The sequence below is a fragment of the Rhipicephalus sanguineus genome, chromosome 1, assembly GCF_013339695.2.
Source record: "Rhipicephalus sanguineus isolate Rsan-2018 chromosome 1, BIME_Rsan_1.4, whole genome shotgun sequence".
NCBI classification, from domain to species: domain Eukaryota; kingdom Metazoa; phylum Arthropoda; class Arachnida; order Ixodida; family Ixodidae; genus Rhipicephalus; species Rhipicephalus sanguineus.
Genome location: NC_051176.1, coordinates 73,602,245 through 73,622,588, shown reverse-complemented (window position 1 = coordinate 73,622,588; position 20,344 = coordinate 73,602,245). Strand labels below are relative to the sequence as shown.

At 46.8% G+C, this 20,344-nt stretch overlaps 1 protein-coding gene across 1 annotated transcript in view; it reads right to left on the bottom strand.

The window, feature by feature from the left end:
* LOC119400160 (uncharacterized) overlaps positions 1–20,344 on the bottom strand; it is a 46,396-nt gene that overhangs the window by 13,067 nt on the left and 12,985 nt on the right. Inside the window, exons 2-3 of the mRNA XM_049418836.1 lie at positions 2,893–3,113; positions 906–912 (exon numbers count right to left, since the gene is read on the bottom strand). Coding sequence (XP_049274793.1) covers positions 906–912; positions 2,893–3,113 — 228 coding nt within the window. The remainder of the gene's footprint in view (positions 1–905; positions 913–2,892; positions 3,114–20,344) is intronic.

The window sequence follows — 20,344 nt, the reverse complement described above, 5'->3', positions numbered from 1 at the left end:
ACCTTTATTTTGATGTGGTCGGGTTTCACCCACAAAAATTGTTAGCCTCGCTCTGCGCAGGCGATGCCGCAATGCTTAACAAGCATCGCGATTGTGTCAGATTGCTCTATTAAGACTACGCACAGGACGCGAGTATTCATGTTTGTACGGGAGCTTACGTGCGCAACAGCGATAACGCTGAAATTTTCGGTCACTCGCCTATAAGATATGACGTGTTGCGACGACCGTCCGATTAATATCTTTCAATATGACCATTTCAATGCAGGTAATCGTAGTGTTGAAGATCTGTGGCATTGTTTTAAGACTATAATACAATATTGTGTGCAGCGCTTCATCTCTTTAATTAATAAGAAAACAGAAAATCACAATCCCCGGATAACAAGGGAGACATTACAGCTGAGGCGAATGTTGAAACGGTTAAAAAAAAGTCGAACAAGAAGAGCAGTCGTAGTTTAAAAACAATGATCGGCAATATACGCGAAGAAATTAAAGAAAAAGCCTTTCGTCACGAAGAAAAGTATTTTAAGAAAAATTACCATCATTTATTAAGACGGCTCCAAAAAAATTTTGGAAAGAGGTCACTCCAGGCCCGTGCTCTACCGACGTACTTGTTTTAGAGGGAAAGTCAGAGAGTGACGCAAAGCTACCTGTACGACCTTTAATACCTATTTCAACAGTGTGTACACAAAAGATAATCATCTTCCACCTTTCGATGCGAACCTACCTCCAATATCAGATGTCGTCATTTCTGAAGAAGGTATCTTTAAGTTAGGGTTGAATCTGGATGTAAAAAAGATCTGTTGGACCAGATGAGATACCGAATGCCCTCTTGAAACGGTATGCAGAGTGGATTGCAAAATATTTGTGTGTATTGTATACTAGGTCTCTGAACGAAGGTGTGTTACCTGAGGGCTGGAAGATTGCCCGAATTAAGCCTCTACACAAAGCAGGCGACAAAACACACAAAAAAAAAAATATCGACCAGTTTCGTTAACCTCAACAGCTTGTAAAATATTACAGCACATAATTCATAAACACGCAGTTACATTTCTTGACGAACACCGAGTACTAACAAGAGCACAGCATGGGTTTCGAAGTGTATATTCAACCACTACGCAACTGGTTGAAGCCATCCACGATTTTGCTACCGCACTAAATAAAGGAGAACATGTAGGTGCCATTTTTTATGGACTTTCAAAATGCATTTGATAAAGTTTCGCATAGAAAATTACTTCATAAATTGCAATATATCTTAGAGAATTCAAAACTGATATTATGGATACAAACATACCTTCATAAGAGACAACAATTTGTTTCACTCAATGACACCTGCTCCGGTAAACTTCCTGTTTACTCTGGCGTACCTCACGGCTCGTTCCTCGGACCTCTGTTATTTATAAAGGACATAATCGCCGACCTTTCTGTAAATGTAAAGCCTTATGCAGATGATTGTGAGTTATACACGAAAATATCATCAGTCCGGGTCCGGGATCAAATAAGGCTGAATAATCAATTCAACTAAGTCGTTTTTTGGTGCAAGGAATGGCAAACGGAAATTACCTCAAAACAGTCTATATGAAAATAACACTAAAGGAAAATCATTTATCAGTACGTCACTAATAGCGTCGCTCTAACAGAAGTTTCAGAATTCAAATACATTGGATTATGCATAACTAATGATCTAACCTGGAACAAACACACCGACATAATTAGAGGTAACAGTCCTTGTAACCTTTTTTCTGAAACGATCCTCAAAGCATTCTACCCCACCTGTAAGCATGCTAGCATATAAAACACTAATTCGTCCAATGTTGAAATATGCTGTGATAATACGGCATCCATTCACTAAACGCAATATTAATCAACTCGAAAAAGTGCCAAAGAAAGGCTTCCGTTTTATTTATAGCTCGAACGGTCGAGCACCACTATCTAAGCTAATGATAAGTGGCCTGTATACTATCCGTTGTGTACAGAAACTACATTTGCCGCCTAAAGTCTTGCTCTCAATAAATGGCCATTTAATGTTAACACTTGAGGTATCCTTCCGTACTCTTCCGCTTACGCCACTCACAAGCGACACATTAAAATGATAACTCCTGTTATTTCGCGGATTAAATGCTTCAAGTATTCATTTTTCCCTAGAATTATTTATGATTGGAATAACCTCGCAAATGATGTATCACATAACAGACTGTTATTGTTTGAAAGCAGCCTCACTTAAACACTCACATTTTAATTAGGTGTATACAATCCGTTTTATTGTAAATATTGTGATATGTTATTCTGTAAATTTACTGTAATAAAATTTTGAACCACTCTTGGATATCACATTGTACTTATTCATTCATTGTACCTTGACTGTGTTTTGATGCATGTACCTATTATTATAGCACACATTCCCCACCCTGCCATGATCTTTCAAATCAAAGATCGCAGTATTTATAATTAACTAAATCAATAAATAACGACGACTGTGATGGCCACTATCAATGTGCAGCATGCATTGCTCGACTGCCGCCTTTTCATCGTCACGACTATGTGACATTATCGACCATTCCTTGTGTTTGCTGGAGGAAAGAGTACCAGTGTCTTTAATCGTAATAATTGCTGGGGTTTTTTAAGTCCCAAAACCATGATGTGATTATGAGGTACGTCGTAGTGGAGCGCTCTAAAAATTTTGACCATCTGGTGTTCTTTAACGTGCACCTAAATCTAGCTACACGGGCCTGGAGCACTTCGCCTCCATCGAAGTGCGGCCGGCGCGGCCGCGATTCGATCCCGCGACCGTCGGGTCAGCAGTCGAGCGCCTTAACCTCTAGACCACCGTGGCGGCACCAGTGGCTTTGAAAAAACATCCAAATTATTGAAAGATAAGGTGCAGGATACACGTACTTGTGGTCATGCGCCGGTGGAAACTGCCATTCCAGCCTGGCGGCTTACTTCCTTGGAGCTCTTTGCTAAATCTTTCTTTCTCGGTCTCCAACACAATGTTGCGAAGGTAGACCACGCCTTTATGGAGACGCGCTGCCACACGCCATTCATCGGTGGGACAGAAAGGAGTGCACATAAACGCCTTGAGAACTTCACGGCTGCAGATGAAATCCGGTGTCGAGCTGCACAGATCAAAGTGTAGTTTGTTACATTAATCCGAAGCATTTCTTAGCGAACCAACGGTACTCTGAGCGCTTCTATCTCTTGGTCTATCTATATATCTATCTAGCCGCCTACCTGCAAGCGCCCTCGTAGTCGTCTCCTTGGCATAGGAGAGTATGACCATATGACGAACGTGACTGACAGTTCATGACGACATGCCTGTCGCGTACGTCATGAAACCATTTCCCTCAATTACTTGTGGCTAATACCCACATACCACTGTGAACGATGTGCGGATATGTGCCACAGGTGATTCGCAGCGCACATCAAGACAGGTCAACGAAAATAGACAGTGAAAATCTAATAAGGCACTAAGGTGGTTTAGACCAGAGGAACACATACAGTTTGTTATAGTTGGCGGTTTTAATATCGCACACAAACGCTAACATATGTGCTCGTATAACTCAATAGGCTATAGTCTGGCGTTCTTCACCCCTGCATGAATATGCCAAAGAACGACGCTTACACTTCGTTTCGATAAACGTGACCTGTGCTGTAACGTGAGTGCCGGCGTTACGTCACAGAATAAGCCGCCCTCTACACACCAGTGTAGTAAACGTTTCTACTAAGGTCACGATATGCACACAGCTAGTCAAATTGCATAAAGACGTCGATTCACATCGTAAAAGTTGCCTCAAAGCCGACAAATAGGGCATACGCAGCTAGTCACCGAGTGCTTCCCCTAAAATCGATTACCACAATGCCTGAGATCTGCCGAAAGTTTTACACCATAGCTGCATATGGCTACGTTCCGGCGGATCTCGTCCGCGGACAGAATAATGTGTCGAACAACAATTTTCGACTGCAGATATGTATCGGTTTAAGTATGATGTACCTCACCACAGGTGACTTGACTCTCGCCTCTCCTCCGCCGGTTGAGTCAAGACATATTGACAATGCAGAAGGTTCATTTCGTCTAATGAGCCATGTATCTTGCTCGGTTTTATCCAAAAGTTGACACAACTAGCATAAACAAGTAGCGTACACAAACATAGCTACCACCGCGTAAGGGCATCTATCTATATATATATATCTATCTATATCTATCTATCTATCTATCTATCTATCTATCTATCTATCTATATCTATCTATCTATATCTATCTATATCTATCTATCTATATCTATCTATATCTATCTATATCTATATATATCTATCTATCTATATATATATATATATATATATATATATATATATATATATATATATCGTCTTTTGCCGCAGTTCGGCAGACAGCCTCCGGTCCTGTACTTTGATTATAGGGCGCGGTTACTCGTAATTTGCACGCTAAGCTCTTGTGGGGTGTTGAACAAATGGCTCACGCCTTCGCACGTGCTGCGCTTTGATTGCAAAGTTTCGCCTGAAGCCATACACCGTACGAAGGTCGTTTCGTTGGCCGTAGCAGCAGTGTTTGCAAATGGAGTGAGATGCTAGCCTTTCTTCGTATGACATTTTGAATCTTTGCTATCGCATTCATTGCGTCACCCATGGGGATAAACTCTGTTTTTAATTTATATAGCTGTACGCCTTTTAAGAATTGCTATTTACTTTTTGTAGCCTGTTTGGATCTCGCTGCCTTATCCAAGCAGACTACAAAAAGTAAATGGCTGCGGTGGATCTGGTAGCCTTATAAGGCTTCGCGCTCCCTTCCGCTCTGACAAGACACTCTCTCACCAAGATACTCTCTCTCTCTCTCTTGCTGTCATCTTTACTTCCCCCTTCCTCATCCCTAAAGGCGCTGAGTCATGCCACCAGAAGGGATGCAAAAAATAGTGACGTTTTCATTTCTTCTTTCCCAACCGCTCTCTCTGTTTGTAATATAGTGACTATCTTGCATGTTTCAACTTCGGTACACCGAATTGCTTTTCACTGAATATATATTAACAATTTTTTTATTGAATGTACAACTTCAAGCCGTTTCTATTAGAGTAACTTTTTAACACGAAAATGGTTTATGCCGGGGTCCACCACGGTTCCACTGACGCATTTCCGTCACGGATATGACGTTCTAAAATATAGAGACATATGGCAAAGAAAAAAAGTCACAGTTTCGCCGCAACGGCGAAGCAGTGAATGCGATAGCAATAAATTGAAATGTAACGCGAAGAACGGAAAGCAGCTCGAAATTGCCAGCGCGTCGCTCGAGCCCAAAGGACGCACGAAAAGAACGCACACAGGACGAGCGCGAACTATCATGCGTCACAGCTCGACACTGGAAGCGCACTGCTCAAACATAAAGCAGGACGCACGAAACGAACGAACAGGTACACACAGGACGAGCGCGAACGAACTGTACCAGTCGTTACTTGTTTCCGTTTGAACAGCGCGCCTCTTTCGCAAACGCGGCCGCTGCAGCGTCGAAGCGACCTTCATACGCTCTGTCACTTCAGCGCAGACATCGCCGGGAGAGCACAAGACATACAACCCCCCGCTCCCCCGCCAGCCGCCCCCTTCTTTCCTCAAGATAAGCGCACGAAGGCGACCACGTTCGCAGGAACGGGGTCACGATCTTTAAAGCGCGCCACGCGCGGACATCGCGCCATCTACGTGGTAACTCAGAAAGGATACTGATGTAAGAGGTGTATATAAACAAGACGAGCGCGAACTAATTGTGACAGTTGTTACCTATTTCTGTTTGAACAGCGCGCTCCTTTCGCAAACGCGGCCGCTGCAGCGAGCGAAGCGAAGCACCCCACCGGCCGCCCCTTCTTTCCTTGAGATAAGCGCACGAAAGCGACGACGTCCTGTAGAGCGAACAGCAACGGCATTCGCAGGGGCGGGGGACGATCTTTAAAGCGCGCGCGCACGTCGCGCCATCTATGTGGCCACTAAGAAAGCATCCTGAATTACATGGTGTATATAAATAGCTCGCCGTTAGCAGGCTGACTGTGCTGTCGTGGCCTACACTCTTAAAAAAATGGAGTGACCCTCTCTCCTCTAAGGGAGAAACGGCGATGTCCCCAATGTTCGTCTTCAAATGGAGAAACCGTTCCTCCCTTTTCAATGGAGAAACCGTCAAAATCAAGATGGCTGACGCCAAGCCAGTGAAGCGAGCAATAGATTTAGGCCTAGCGAGCGCATCGATTCTTGACTGATAAAGAGTATGCGGCACTGGCAGTCACAAAAAACTGGTCCCGCTGAGCTTAATATCGAACGCTATGACAATAAAATCAAGCAGACAAACCTGTAGTGATGAAAACCTCGCGAAATGGAACGACGGAACTCGTACGTTTCGCTCGGCCAGCGAGACGGCGTTGCGGATACTGCAAAGGGGCTCTCACCCGGAGACTGTACGTTACGCTTGCTGTCTTTATTTGTCGAAGCGTCACACGGTGTTTGTGCCTCCAAAATACGCGTTTGTGCCTCCAAAATGTACATTCTGTCGCATCAAAACAATCCCGGCGCAGCAGAGCATAGTTTCGATAATAGATGTTCAACTTCATATAAGTAGGTGGAGCTATGAGAGCGCCTCGGCCGCGAAGTAGGTGGTAGCTGGCGCCATCTAGAGGGATTAAACAATACTAAAAAAAAAAGTTGTTTCTGACTGAGGCGGCGTACGTCGATACTGCACACGGCATTTCGGGGAGGTGGGCCCATTCATGGATTACTCAAGGACACCGGAAAGTTGATACGCACATGTTCACTAGGCAGACACATAGTACGCACATTCAATTCAATACATACACATTTCATTCGCATGTATAAAACCTACAACACAAACAATTCGCTACAGACGCATACGTATAGACGTTTACACACACCCCTCTAAGAAGCGCTGGCCCTTATATAGTCACTGAATTATAGTGGACCATAGTGGCACAAAGATGCGTCATTTTTCTTCAACTCTTTACGATTTCATGGCTGCGTCACAATATACGCCGACATTATTAAATGTTAGCTATGGCTTAGCCAAGCGCACCAGTTAATCTAAAGCCGCATGATAATGAACAATATAATTACAGAGAGTTGATTAAGTTGGTGCGAAAACGACCACATTGTGAACCGTTCATACCATTCCGGCGACATTTTGAAGTAGCGCCATCTTCCGACAGCGGCCACAGATGAAATTATTCTTCTTATTTCTTTATTTTCAATAGTTACTGTGTGAGGGCGCAACATCGGCAACATAGTTCAGATTCCGTCGCCTTCGTCGCGTCGACTTCGTTGAGTGGTTTGGCGTTAACATCTGTTCACATTCTGTTCATGCGTTGACCACAAGTATGACGATGGGCCATGGATTCTTTCAACTGCTAGCCCTTCAGTGACAATGCTTCTGATGCGGTACGGCCGTCTCATTTGTGTATACGTACGTTACAACGCGGGTCGTGCGAAGAAACAAGACAAGATGGCCTCGCACCGGACGGTGGTCTTTCGAGAGCGATGTCAGTGGCTCTTGGCGTCGCGGCAGCTCGATTACTTGAGTAGAGAAACTGGCGCTACACCTCACGAATTATGGAAAAGAACGCTACCCACACTACGTGTTCTGTAATATTTCAGTACGCTGTACCTACATGCTGCTCTGCTACTGTTACGTCACGGTATTCGCCTGGCGTGTGAAATTGTGGTCATTGTGCGACAACTGTGTAGTTGTCGTTGTGGCGGTGGTTTGTCTTGCGTTAGATTTGGAATGCTCTTTTCACAAAGGTGAGTGAGAGTGTTAGTGATTACCTACTGTGCACAGCTGTCATTAGAAGCGCATTTTGTGTTGAGTTTCGCACGCCAAAGCAAAATCCTGAGAACGAGAGATACATACTGCACGCGTGCATAAGTCGGTCCTAATTCTCAGTGATGGCATGCGTATTCCAAAACGCATGTGATTGAGAATTTTGGCTTAATTGACAGAAGTCATTGGCTTATTTTTCAGATATGTGCAATTATGATGCAGGTTAACGTTAAAATGCAGCCACGGCGGCCACATTTCAATGGGGGCGAAAGGCAAAGAACACCCATGTGCTTATGTTCGGGTGCACGTTAAAGAACCCCAGTTGATCGAAGTTAATCCGTAGTCCCACACTACGGCGTGCCTCATAATCATACGGTGGTTTCTACACGTCAAACTCCAGCAATTATATGTTATCGTACTTTCACGCATGCACTGTCCAGTGGTATCACGTTTGCTAAAATGTTGTAAAAATTAACCTTCATGCTTCTTTATATTGCTTGTTGCATTGATAAGTGCTATAAGTGCTGTGTAAAACTAAAAACGCGTGCTCTAGCCAAGTATGTTAACGCCGAAAAAAGTTGAATTATTGGTGTACCGTCGAAGGTGTTCATTAAAACAAGACTGTTTTGTGAAGCGGGACTTACTGTATTTATGACAAGCAGATCGTGCGCAAGCGTATACAAACAACACGAGACACACGGAAGTATGCGGCGCATCGCGCACACGCCGAGCCTATAAAAAAAAAAAAGAACTCCACACACGTTACTCAACACATAGAACAAAAACAATGAAGGTCACTCGTGTGTTGCTCGCATCAATCCTAGGTACAAGTAATTGCACGCGACTGGCCGAGATCGGTAGCACTGGATAGTTCGGTCTGAGGCTGCCGAGTGACCGCGAAAGGGCAGCCGCTCTCCGCAGCACGGAATCACGATTGAACTCGGCGTGCGCATGCGCGCGCGCGCAAGTCACGTGGTTGAGGAGAAAAGTTTCTCCCTTGGCGCTTGCCGCAAGAGGGCGCGACGAGTAAATCGTCCGCAAAGGAGAAAGTCGCGGCTCCGAAGGAGGAACGGAGCCCGTTGCTCCATTCTCGCTCCTTTTTTTTTTAGAGTGTAACGTCTAACGCGGCGGCCTGCAAAGCGAGAGGTCGCCCGTCCGATTCCGCGCGTCGGGAAGAATTTCTGAATTATTTTTCTTTGTGGCTTTTCTCTATATATATACACATATACATACATATACGGTGAATGACGGCGGCCACCGACGGCAAAAATCAGCCGAGACTGTCCATATAATTGCTATCGCAATAAAACTAGAAGAAAAAGTTCCGTCCCCGGGAGTCGAACTTACGACCCCTCGATCCCCAGCGCGCAGCGCGAAACGACTCCGCCACAGACGGTACGTTCTTCGACATCCTAACGGCGTGCTATTTATATACACCATTTGCCGGTGACTGTACTCAGAGATCGCGGTACATCAGCGTGTTTTCGTTATCACTAGCGAGATGGCGCGAAGGGCTCGAACGGCGTAAAGCCCCTTGATCGTGAGAAAGTACCGCCATTCAGTGTACTCGCTGCCGCGCGCGCGTCGTCCTCTCTCCCTCCTCGCCCCTTTCGCGTCCTCCAGTTCTCCGCCGCTTTTCCGCGCCGACGATTGGTCTCCTTTGCTGTTGCCCTTGGAGACGCGTGGATCTTGCGTTTTGCTGATATTTTTCTTTTTCGCTCGCGCCATTTTACGCCGGGGCTCCGCGTAGCGAACGTTGCGCGCGCTTTGTTTTCTGTGCTTTGTGCGGGCGCTCTGCCGTGTTGTTGCGCCTATCACTGCAACAACGAGAGTGCAAACGGTTATGCACTTTTTACGACTCCCCAAGGTAAGCGTGATGGCTTACGCAAGAAGCAGTGGCTGCGAAACATCGGCCAAAGAAACTTTGTTCCGACAAAGAACAGCGTTCTTTGCGAGGTAAGGCGCCTGTCCTATTGCTCGTATCAAAGCATCACTGAATGCTACATTTCAAATATCGTTCCGGCCTGCTCATCGACGTCTTTTTTTCCTAGGCTATTTGCCCGTTGCTTAAAAATGGGGTTGTCCTCAATATGCTGAATATTCAGCTGAGAGTCCATCACCTCGCACGTCGGCAACCGTTATTCAGCCTAAAGTGCACAACTATAGGATTTGCTTTCCGCTGCGAACAATTACGCGCGATGATACAGCTTCTTGATCGCGCTTGTGATTGTTAGATTCCGTTTATAGTGAATGTTTGGTGTAAAACACAAACGAATGGACGAATAGAGATGACACTTTACTGGCGCTGGTTCCCAAATGAGGGTATTTTTTTTTGGGGGGGGGGGGGGAGGAGGAGAATTCACGCATAAAAATTGTTACACAAATGCGATCAGTCGCAAGAACAAAAGAAACGCACACGAGCACAGCGCACAAAAAATAACATTCTGATAGCGGTATTGTAGTTGAGCAGCGCCAGCTAGCTAACATTGTTTTTTTTTTCAGTTCGTCAGTTTGCTTTTGAATTTGGATGCCACGCACGCGTAACTGGCAGACGATTATAATTTGGTATTCTCGCAGAGACGACGTGCAGGGGGTGTTCTACTGATCGCGCTCGCTTGCTGTCATTATCGGCTTCGAGGCAGAGGCCGAAAATTCTCGCTCTGATAGCAAATGCTTTAAAATCACCATTCTGAGGTTTTTTGGAGAGCTTCTTTCTGTTCATGTAACGCGAGCCAAAATGATCGCATCGATGTGTTTTGACATTCGTACGGAATGTCTCCTCTCACAGGTAAACCGAGTGCTAGTTTCTTTGACACGAATGCCAAAATACAATTCTGAAAAATCTTTCTCCGGCGCTTCTCTTATTGAGATAGATGAGTTACTCTTGGACCCACTTGACCGTACTGACACTGTTCAATCATCTTGTTCAGTTTGGAGACCACCGCGCAAACCTACTTTCACGTCAGATAACACATGGATGGACAATGTATTATCCACGAAGTCATTTCAAGATACGACGCTGTAAGTACCTGAGTTGCACATGCGCGCACAGGAAAGAGTAAAAAAAATTCAGACACAGGCGGACATGACGCAAGCTAAACTATATCAGATGTAAATGTAAAGCATGTTATCATGTGGCAGAAAAAACGTCTGCATGATGGAACCCTGCATAAAGCTCCTTTTAAATTAGCGTGCCCCATTCACACGGCTTTCGAAAGAAACTAATATTTTAATCAACGTTCATTTCAGTGTTCTCGAACTTGTTATCCCCATTTTTCAGTTTTCTACAGCACCGAGGCGCGACAGTGGCCCGACATCACGCGCCTCCATTGATCTCAACGGCGCGCCCGCGGGAGCGCCGGCGAAAAATGGTGGATGGATGGATGGATGTTATGAGCGTCCCCTTTAAAACGGGGCGGTGACATGTCTGCCACCAGGCTCGAAGAAAAAAAAAAGAAAAAGAAAAAAAACTTCCTTGTTTCATGTTGGCCTAATACCTTATCTACATTGATTAAATCTATGTTATTATACCAAAAAAATATAAATTCACGGTCCATCTCTCTGCCTCTTAAGGCACAATGACCTTATTTTTCCCCCATTATTTATTTTTGTTCTTTATCTCTACTTTTCTGCCACCAATACTCTAACCGTCTCTTATTTCTATCGCGGACGTGTGCAGCTTTCCATTGTTGTCCCTAAAACCCAAGGTTTCATGTAGACTCGTGCCCACACGTATACCTGGGTGAATATCGCCACATTCAATCAGTACATGTTCCATCGTTTCCTTAGTTCCCCCGCAGCATGTACATTGTTCTTCATTACTGAATCTCGCTTTATAACTACGCGTTCTAAGGCAGCCCGACCTTGCTTCAAACAGTAAAGCACTTCCCCTTGAATTATCATAAAACCTTTCCCTCCTTATTTCGTTTTTTCCCTTTCGGTAGTTACTCAGACCCGGCTTCTTTTCAATCGCTGCCATCCAATAAGTCCTCTCCGCCTCTCTGACCTTCCACTTAATGCTCCTTGTTGCCATATCGCCCGCACTGCTAGCCGTATATTTACTGGTGAGCCTCCTAGTTCTTTTTCTCCACTGCGTGTCAACGCTTTTTCTATACGAATACCTGAAAACCTTCTCTGCCCATCTAATCTTCTTCATTTTCCTCAGCCTCTCTTCGAATCTCATTTTGCTCTGAGCTTCCCTCACTTCAAAGCCTGTTCATGCCATATCACCCTTTACAGCCTCATTTGTCGTCTTCCCGTGTGCGCCCAACGCGAGGCGGCCCACCGTCCTTTGATTTACATCCATTCCTGATTGTACCTCTGACTTCATGCACACTACTGAGTTCCCAAATGTAAGCCCCGGGACCATCACACCCTTCCACAGCCCTCGAAGCACCTCGTACCTATTGTATCCCCATAAAGCTCTGTGCTTCATAATTGCAGCATTCCTCTTTCCCTTTGCTACCGATGCTTTCTCTTGTACCTCCATATATCTATCCCCCTCATTTACCCATACTCCGAGGTACTTGTACTCACTTACCCTCGGTATTTTTTGGCCCTGTATAAAGACCTCATGGTCTTCGTGATCATTGAATACCATCAATCCACATTTTGTTGCACTAAATCCTAGTCCTAGAGCCTCACATTCCCTTCCGCATATATCTGCCAGTCGCTGTATATCATCTTGACTGTCCGCAAATAAGACAATATCATCAGCATAAAATAGACCTGGAAGCTTCTGCTCAACCATCGTGCCGACCTGCTTGTGTGACAAATTAAATCCAATGTTGCAACCTTCTAGCGCTTTTTCCATCCTCACCATGTACAGCATGAATAACAGCGGGGACAAAGGATATCCCTGTCTGAGCCCCCTGCCAATTTCAACGCTGTCCTTGCTACTTATTCCTTCCCATTCTATACAAACTGTGCCGTGCGCCGCGCACGCCGGCGGCGGGCGAGGAGCATCGAGGAGGAAACGCGCGCGTGGAGGAGAGTGTCGTTACTTTCCTAGATCAAGGGGCTTTAGAACGGCGGAACGGCGCGCGTCGCCTCACGCGTTGAGATGAGCGGGCGCCTCTACAGGGCGTGGTCGCTCCTGCGCGCGCGCTTATCTTGTACGTCTTGCTCTGTCACCGCAAGTTTGCGCTGAAGTTACAGAGAGCACGAAAGTCGCTTCGCTCGCTGCAGCGGCCGCTTTTGGGAAAGGAGCGCGCTGCTCACCAGCAAATAAGTTACAACTGTGACAGTTCGCGCTCATCCTGTGTATACTTGTGCGTTCGTTTCGTGCGTCCTCCTTTGTATATGACCAGCGCGCTTTAACTGTCGAGCTGTGACAGTTGTTAGTTCGCGCTTATACTGTGTATGTTCGTTCCGTGCGTCCTTTCGGCTTGAGCAGCGCGTTGCAACTTTCGAGCGGCTTGCCGCTTTTCACGTGACATTACAACTTGCTATAGCATTCATTCCTTCGCCCTCGGGGCGAAACAATCCACAACAAACGCTCAACTACGTCTGTGAAGACACGTTTTACTTTCGTGTTATACCGATTCCTATGACAGAGGGATCAACCATGTTTTTTTTTTATTATCCCCTCACGCAATGCCAGCGCCTCATCTATCTTTCCGTGCCTGGGCGCAGGAGCGGAGCGCAATGGGAACTGACCGTCGGTGTTAGGGTGGCTTTTAGCCGCCGGGCGCAGCCACCGTAGTAGACCCGCCGTCGCGTCGTCGCTCGCGGAAACGAATGCCGTGGCTGCATTCGAAGCTTCTATACGGTTCAGCTTTCGACTGTATTCGCGTTGTGTAAAGTGTAATGAAAACTTGTAAACGGGAATCATGAAGCACTTGTCGTTCTGGGCAACCAACCCATTTCGAGGGCATGCGTCTTTCGCGGCTATTTGATCGAGACGCTCGCGCGTCATCTGCTAGCCTGATACCAGAGAGCGCACGCCAGCGATGCGCGGAAAATTGTTTTGTCACCGTTACGTTCGCTTGACTGAGAGTCGGCTTTTGAGTGTCTGAAAGTCGATTTTGGAAAGCAGCATTTGCCAATAGCTAACACTGAAAACTTGGGCGCTTAATGTTCCCCGAGGCGTGCTACCGCCTGCTGGTGTAGCACACTATACGCAAGCCTGGAGTTCATGCGCTAAATATCACGAAATGCCACTAGACTGCTTCCAGGAACATACGTGATCGCCCGTTCCCTTCGTAAAGCTTTTGAGAATTAGATTTGTTGCCACCAGGAGAAAGCAACAGCTGGTGCCAGAAAAAAAGGAACTATGCCCAGTGATTGCACCATTTCCGAGCTTAAACCAGTTAAATCGTGGAGGTACGAAAAACAAACAAAAACAGCTGCATATGCCGTGCGCTTCCTGCAACACTGACCGATGTGTGTGAACAGACGCTGTCGTTCGAGTATGAAGTCGTAGTGCCGGCTCTCAACTTGAGCCAATGTGAAAGGCGTGAAAAATGGCGAAGCCTGTTAGTTGCTTGAGCTCGTCGTTGTATTTGTCGACTGATTGTTGTAGCCTCAGTATCTGGCTCATCATGTATCTTTCTTTTCTCTTCCATTTGGCCTTTTCGGTAGTGAGCAAAGTAGAGGCCGAATGGCTGTCTACCTGGACGCTTTTGTCGCATGGAGCAGCCTGCTCAGCCTTGTGCACTCACTTATTGTGACACTGCACATTATTGTCGGTTGTTTCGCCAGTAGCGCATGTGGTGTTCATGGGCTCCGATTCTTCAGCTTCGGGACCTAGCGTCAGCGCTGCATGCGCATGGCGGCGATCGCGAGGCAGCGTTGCTACTGGTACTACATGCATTTGTTGACTGTTCGGACGCAACACGGTGACGTTTAGGGATACTTGCCATGCTTGGTTCAGTTATTACCTTGGGCTGCAAACGTGAAGGGTAGTCTGCAAAGAGTGACGCTACTGCATCCTTCTTAAGCCGACGCTTCTTATATTCTATGAAATCTTCGGGTCGTAAACGACGGCTGCATATTCTAGTGTAGCTTGAAGATGTATTAGAAGACCAATTATCCCGCCTAATTACTGCAAGCCACCTCTACCGAACATCAGCGGTAGCTGGAATTTCATGGAACGAGAGCCGAACAGTGTGTTAAGGGGAAAGCCTTAGATGCCTCATCAAACGCGAAAATTGACCGTCGGTGGCGTCAGCAAGAGTGACGCAAAAAATATATGTTATGACGTCATCTTATGACGTCACACATCGTAAAATTTTGTGACATCATCGTGAAGTCACATAACATGACGTCGTCATGTTACATCTTCGCTTTGTCAAAATGGAGGCAGTGCACGCCTCCCCTGAGGGGCAGAAAGCTTACACTGCCTCCGATCCTTGAGGCTGTAAGAAAACCGCGTTAGGCGCAGAAATATCTCGGAGGGAGGCAGGGAATGTTCAATACATTGACTGGACGAAAAAGAAGGTGATGGCTTTCGCCTTTCAGTCGTCTTAAGTGAATGCATAAGGGATGTCTCTCTAAGACACGAGCAGGAAGACATATCCTAGAGCGCCTAGGCATAGTCTGTCGCACAAGGTGGACATCCCAAGAGAGGCGAGGGAAAGAATGATAATACCCCCCATACCAAAGAACATGCATCCAGAACACAATACAGACCGACGAGAGAAAAGAGCAAGGGAAATACAGCAGAAGTTCGGCCATGACAAGGAGGCAGTATTCGTAGACGCTGCTCGATACAAGCGCAGACGGGGGTTTACGGCAGCCGCTGTAAGACGTGTGCGACAAACGCTGTAAGACGTGTGCGACGATACGCACCACAAGTAACATGACAGCGGAAGAGGTAGCCATAGCGCTCGCGGTAGCTCAGACAAACGCAACTGTGATAGTCAGCGACTCTCAGACGGCTGTAAGGAACTTTGCCAACGGCCGCATCTCCCTGGAGGCACTACGCCTGGAGGCACTACTCCCTGGAGGTCAAGCGTGCAAAAGAGATACATTCATTACATTGACACCTGCTCACGCTCTCGCGGAGGACAGCAACAACGGGGCAGTACACGACGCGGCTCGAGGGCTTATGGACCGAGCTGCGATCTCAAGTGCCGCCGCAGCACCCTCCGGACGCGACAGCGCGGTAGACGAATGGGAGTGGGAAGACCGAATGACCAGATACAACGACATCACAAAACATTATAGGTTACAGAGGGGCATATTTCCGCCACCTCACCCAAAATTGACAAAGAAGCAGTCTGTCGAATGGCGGCGGTTACAAACTAGGACGTATCCGAATCCCGCGCTCTCGCACATCATATATCCGGATATATACGAAACGGACCAATGTAAGCAATGCGAATCCAGCGCCACTCTGGAGCATATGTTATGGAAATGCCGAGGGATTAGTCACAATACCGAGAACGCGGCCTCTAGTGACAGCCTTCGCGCACGCTAGAAAGCCACGCTTCTCAGCTCCGCCCTCGAGGATCAGTTCTGGGCCGTCCAGCGGCCCGAGGAAGCCGCCAGGGTTCGAGGACTCCTGGCCATCTCCTAGGCAGGGCCATCGGCCCACCCCACCAACTCGCAGGACTCGGAATAAAGTTATTTCCTCCTCCTTATCAATAAAGGGAAAATTAAAAACAGATAATCGTGAGTTCTTTCAGTTCCATTTGCAGAGCGGAACACAACAGTATGACTTATTTGACATTGGCGTAGTTGCAATAGCCTGAAATAGAAAATAAAACGCGAATGCTATCAAACTCGAGTGCATGTATCGAACCGGCAGCACGGCCTGAAAGACTGCCTGCGGAATATATATACGTACAGCGGGGATGGAAAGACACACGAACATGCGGCATCTGCATTCTTTGCTGTTTCGCATTTATTTTCAAGTGGTTATAGCCTGGATGATTGATGAAAATACGACGTTATCCATGACACAATAAAACACCATCTAGCATCTTTTTATTGTCACCACGGTTAGAGCGTGATGAAAACATCGCGCCGCTATGTTCGCGTTTCTTTCCATCCCCCCTGTACCCGTGAAAGCCTGCGAGAAGCACGGATCCAAATAAACTCGGATGCAAACACGAATTCGCGAGCTTCGTAATACGCGCGGCCGTTCAGCGCCAGCTTCCGGTAGTCTACTTTCACAGCGCCATCAAGCGGCAGCGGCGAGCGGACGCGGAGTGCGCGCTCGACGGCCCGAGGAGAGCGTTCGCCCAGGCATTGAAAAAATAGAGGAGGCGCTGGCAATGCCCATTTTGGGCCTGTAAGACATTTTAAATAAATAAATAGTCACTCTCCCCGCAAGGGCGTAGCAATGAATGAGATAGCAACGAATTGTAATGTTACATCAGGCCCCGGAAACTCAAGTTCCAGCGATCGCCGCAAAGAGCTAGAAAATCAACCGCGGCCAGTTCCATCGAGATGGGCGTATAGTGGAGCTACTGACTTCTCGTTTGGCGGCAGTAGGCCTATAAGTTAGTTCTCACTTTTCCTGCTAGGGGCGCTCAGCGCGGCCTAAAAAATTACTTCCGAATGTATCCAAAGAGTGTTAGAAGCTGAGTTACCGCGTCATTTCTTATAAAGCAAGCAGTGACCGGTTTTTCTGTTAGTTCTCGTATTAATACAAGAGCATGACTGTTCGTCCACTTCTTCGTCACAGAAATATCTTCGTCCACCTCCTGCCAGTCCTACCCGATTAGTACAATCGCCACCTTCTATCGGTACAACATCGTTAGGAATGAAGCTTAGAATAACAGAGAGCTGAGCTAGTTGGTAAGTATTCATTCCAAAAAGACAGGACATGCAAACCCGGACACAAGAATGAAGTCACGACACCAGAAACGCCGACTAACAACTGAAGAGACGCACAACGGCGGAAAAGAAAGAAGGCACGAAAACATAAGTGCGCATGCCCATGCAATAGGCGAACCTATCAATCCGGCACGCGTGGGGGTCTACGTGAAAGATAACTGTTAAGGGATTTGAGTTCATCTTTATGCAAGTTAATCGACGGTTCGCTCACGCATGAGCTACCACTATTCTCGATATGTTATGCCTCAGTCATCAGGCGCGTTTCTTCATTCATATGCCGGTACAAAACTGCGCATTCATCGAATTTTGGCGTGCACTTACACTCTCGACAATATAAAGATAGATTAGAAGGTGAACCTCCGGTTAGCGATCTCTTATGTTGCAATAATATCTGGTAAATGCAGCCGCCCGTCTGTCCTACGTAGAAGCGGCCGCACCTAAAAGGGACCTTGTACACCACACTTGTACGGCAATCAATGAATTTGTTAGTGTGCTATACGAAACGAATATCGGTCCTCCTCTTGTCTGACTCGCTCATTCTTCCTCTGCACAGCAGCACAAATCTTGCCTAGCTTATTGGCAGCCGTGAAAACAACATTTACACCGTATCTATTTCCTACTTTCTTTAGCCTGTGAGATATGCAATGAATGTACGGTAGTGGCCGCGAGATCGAACGGAGTCGGCACCTAGCGGCGAATGGACGAAGCCCCAAACTGTGGATGCCGGTGGCCCGTCGCCATAGAGGAAGGAATGCTAAGGAGGGGCCCTGACGTCACATTCGTGAAGCCTCCGCAATCGCAAACATCTGCATCGCCTCCTAGAGAAGGAGCAGCCAAACATTTCGCGATTTCCGTCGCGTCGTTTGCAAGCGCATGCGTGCATCAAGCGAGTCGCGAAACTTTGCCAGTTTTTTTCTTTTTTCGCCATGCAAGCGGCGCAGTTGATTCGCGCGTGCTGCTCCTTCTGTGTGTGCCTTAGAAAAGCTACGCAATGTCCCAGCTGTTGCGTATACCCGGTGCAGATCGCATGCACTGCGGAAAGTGCCAGGTGTCACTTTTCATGTGTACGCATACGTTCGCTTAATTGCTGGCCACTAATGCATGGTATTTGCATGCGAAGCTCTCAGATGTGCGCTCTGTTCCTTTTTACTCATTGTGTCAACTCGAAACAGACGTGAACTTTTGTTTTCGGCGTCTGACGCGCCGTACTAACATGCGCCGAAGGCATCGTAACGCGTCTTTTAGAAGCTGTGTCGTTCATACGGAAGAGCAATAAACTTTTGCTGATATCGGACTACGTGATGTATGCATTGTGCGGTGTGCGCTCGCAGCGTGCTAGCAGCTGTGTGCGCACTGTAATTACAAACTATACGTGCACGGTCGCGTATACAACATAGCGGTGTCCTCTTTTCGACGTGCAGTTACATAAACTACTACGTTGGCGTCGTGTCGAATAGCTACTACGCTCACTCGATATATACGAGCAAAGAACCGCTAATCGGCCAGTAGATTGGGAAATCGGGCTACGAGAAAGGAAAAGAAAGGCCTAACGCTCAGCAGAACGCGTAAGTCACTGCCAGGTGAGTTCGAGTACGATGATGAAGGGGCTGAATGTTTTTGATATCGGCACGTACCGGTACTTTCTGCAATGTTGCACAAAAACGCTCCACGAAGAATTTTAGCACGCAGCGCTCGGGCCTGCCACGAACGAACCGCCTGGTAAACGTCTTCTTGCAACATTTTACTGCATGCAAACCTCACAATGCGCTCGAAGTTTACGCCGGGACTACAAATCTGCGCAGAAGCGAACCAGCGCGGAGAGCACGCCGCGGGGCGTCTGCTGTTTTGATTGCCTCATACCGGCTTGTTTGCCCCATAAAGTTGACGTCACTTCCGCCACACTTTTCGAAACGCATTGGGATACGATAGGGCCTCTCCTGAGTTTTGCTTCCTCCATGCCCGTCGCCGCTCCAGCAACAGTGTTTGTTGTGTTTGTTGTTGGAGAATTAGCGATGGAATTTGACGGGAACGATTTGGGCGACGTTGAGTAACTCATTCTTTCATTTTTCTAATGGAAGTTCGTAAAGCCAGTCGCTTTTCTTTTATTAGCGATGCGAAAAGTATTTGTTTAATGCGACCGCACCACACATACGCTTGTCGCTTTTCAACGTGTTGTGAGACTAACATTTGTAATTCCGTGTCATATTACCATTACCTTTGAGCACAATTCCGACTCATGTTGGGGGCTGTGTCACGTTTATCGTCGATGACGACAAAGTTGTTGCGGCGGGCCACATTACTGAATTCAATGTCGTCTCTGCTACGTGCTGCTCTGATGATGCCGTACACGTTATCGCATTCGTGCTCTAGCCTTCCGAGCTTAGCAAAGGCCCAAAAAGTATATGTCAAGTTGACTGACGAGAAAACAATAGCAGAATTGAACTACTCATGCCCTGCAGGATGTTAGTAAAACATCAAGCTGTTCGGATGTGGTTGATCGCGGCGCGTACCACAACTCTTGTATCGCACCTTGCGAGGCAACTTCCACTGATCACATATACGCTACGGTAACTTCAATTTTGGTACTGTATCAGGCCTCAATCATGTCTAGAAGATTCCTTTAAAAGATTTAGAGAACAAATATATCAGCATGAGCAGTGGCTGTCAACTCGCTCGCGCATGTTCGTTGATCGCTTACATGGTCCATCCGTTTCTGGCTCGCGAAACAACATTTCTTGCTCT